Source organism: Myotis davidii, unplaced genomic scaffold (assembly GCF_000327345.1).
Source record: "Myotis davidii unplaced genomic scaffold, ASM32734v1 scaffold803, whole genome shotgun sequence".
In the NCBI taxonomy this organism is placed as follows: Eukaryota; Metazoa; Chordata; class Mammalia; order Chiroptera; family Vespertilionidae; genus Myotis; species Myotis davidii.
Window position 1 is genome coordinate 435,618 of NW_006295567.1, and position 1,552 is coordinate 437,169.

At 60.0% G+C, this 1,552-nt stretch overlaps 1 protein-coding gene across 1 annotated transcript in view; it reads left to right on the plus strand.

Annotated features, from left to right (window-relative positions):
* The window catches only part of CCDC64 (coiled-coil domain containing 64), a gene marked incomplete at its 5' end in the record, with an annotated part of 83,263 nt that overhangs the window by 64,965 nt on the left and 16,746 nt on the right, over positions 1-1,552 (plus strand). Inside the window, 2 exons of the mRNA XM_015568154.1 lie at positions 414-593; positions 1,130-1,348. Coding sequence (XP_015423640.1) covers positions 414-593; positions 1,130-1,348 — 399 coding nt within the window. The remainder of the gene's footprint in view (positions 1-413; positions 594-1,129; positions 1,349-1,552) is intronic.

The window sequence follows — 1,552 nt, forward strand, 5'->3', positions numbered from 1 at the left end:
CTTAAAAATTAGCAAGATTTTCTTAATATCATCAACTATCCTGTCAGGGTTCAAATTTTCAATTGTCTTACAAAATCATAATTGCTTTTTATGTTTTTCATTTGAATCGAGGTACAAATTAAAGTAGGCCGACCCATGGCAGTCGGTTGGTGTCTCTTAAATCTCTGTAACCTACGGGTTCCCCCTTTATCTTTTTTTTTTTCTTGAAATGTGTCTGCGGAAGAGCCTGCGCTGCTCGTCCTGTGGGATTCCCCAAATCTGAGCGTCACCGACGCTGACCCCTGGGGTCGCCCAGCATGCTTCTGCCTCGTCTGCATCTGTCCGTAGTTGGGGGTTGGAGGGAGGAGCTCGGGCGGTTCTGGCCGGGCTCCCTGCGGCCCCGGCCTGACGGCCCCTGTGTTGTCTCCCGGAAGCTGCACCAGAGCCAGCTGGAGCTGCAGGAGGTGCGGCTCTCCTGCCGCCAGCTGCAGGGGAAGGTGGAGGAGCTCACCGAGGAGAGGAGCCTGCAGAGCTCGGCCGCCACCAGCACGTCCCTCCTGTCCGAGATCGAGCAGAGCATGGAGGCCGAGGAGCTGGAGCAGGAGAGAGAGCAGGTGCTGCCCCCCGCTCCCGCCACTCCAGCACATGGGGTTCACGGGGGGCCCCGGGCGGGCCCTGACTGGGAGCCCCGCCGTCCCCCTGCTGCCCGGCGCCCGCTGCCTCAGTGGGAGCCTGTGCGAGCCGCTAGGCCTGCTGGCCGGAGCCTCGTAGGAATGCTTGTTCACTGGTCGTTAGCCTCACCTCTCACACGGACAGGGTCCTAGGTCATTCGTGATCGCCCACTGGCTGCTTCTCATAACCACTCCTTCCAGATCGGATGGTGCACTGATTCCCCCAGAGCAGCCGCCTAGGGAGAGAAGCGCTTTATTTGGCAGATGGGAGGGGCTGGAGGGCAGGGAACGTAAGAATTGGGATTCTGTATAGATGTCCGGGGCCCATAGAACTACCCATACTTTTGGAACAGGTGGTTTAAAAAAGAATTTGTGCCAGAACAGGATCGTAGACACTTGGGTTCATTTACTAGAAAAAGATGAGCGGGTGGCAGCACCCTCTCCAGCCCGTAATCGAGACTAATTCTTTCGTGGGGCAGCTGAGACTGCAGCTCTGGGAGGCCTACTGCCAGGTCCGCTACCTCTGCTCACACCTTCGAGGCAACGACAGCGCCGACTCGGCCGTCTCCACGGACTCCTCGATGGACGAGTCTTCGGAAACCTCGTCTGCCAAGGACGTGCCAGCTGGCAGCTTGCGGACGGCCCTCAGCGAGCTCAAGAGGCTGATCCAGAGCATCGTGGATGGCGTGGAGCCCCCGGTAAGAGGCCCGGCTGAGGGGGGGGCGTGCTCCATCCCCTGCAGGACCTGACTGGTGGGAGCTTGAGACCAAGTCCTGAGAGAGAGGCTCGCCCTGGAGCTGGAGCCTTCGAAACCCACTGAGTGTCCCTGAGCCCGACCTCTGAGAGCACCGAGCGCCGGGCGAGGAGGGCCGAGAGCCGGGGCGCCGGGCGAGGAGGGCCGA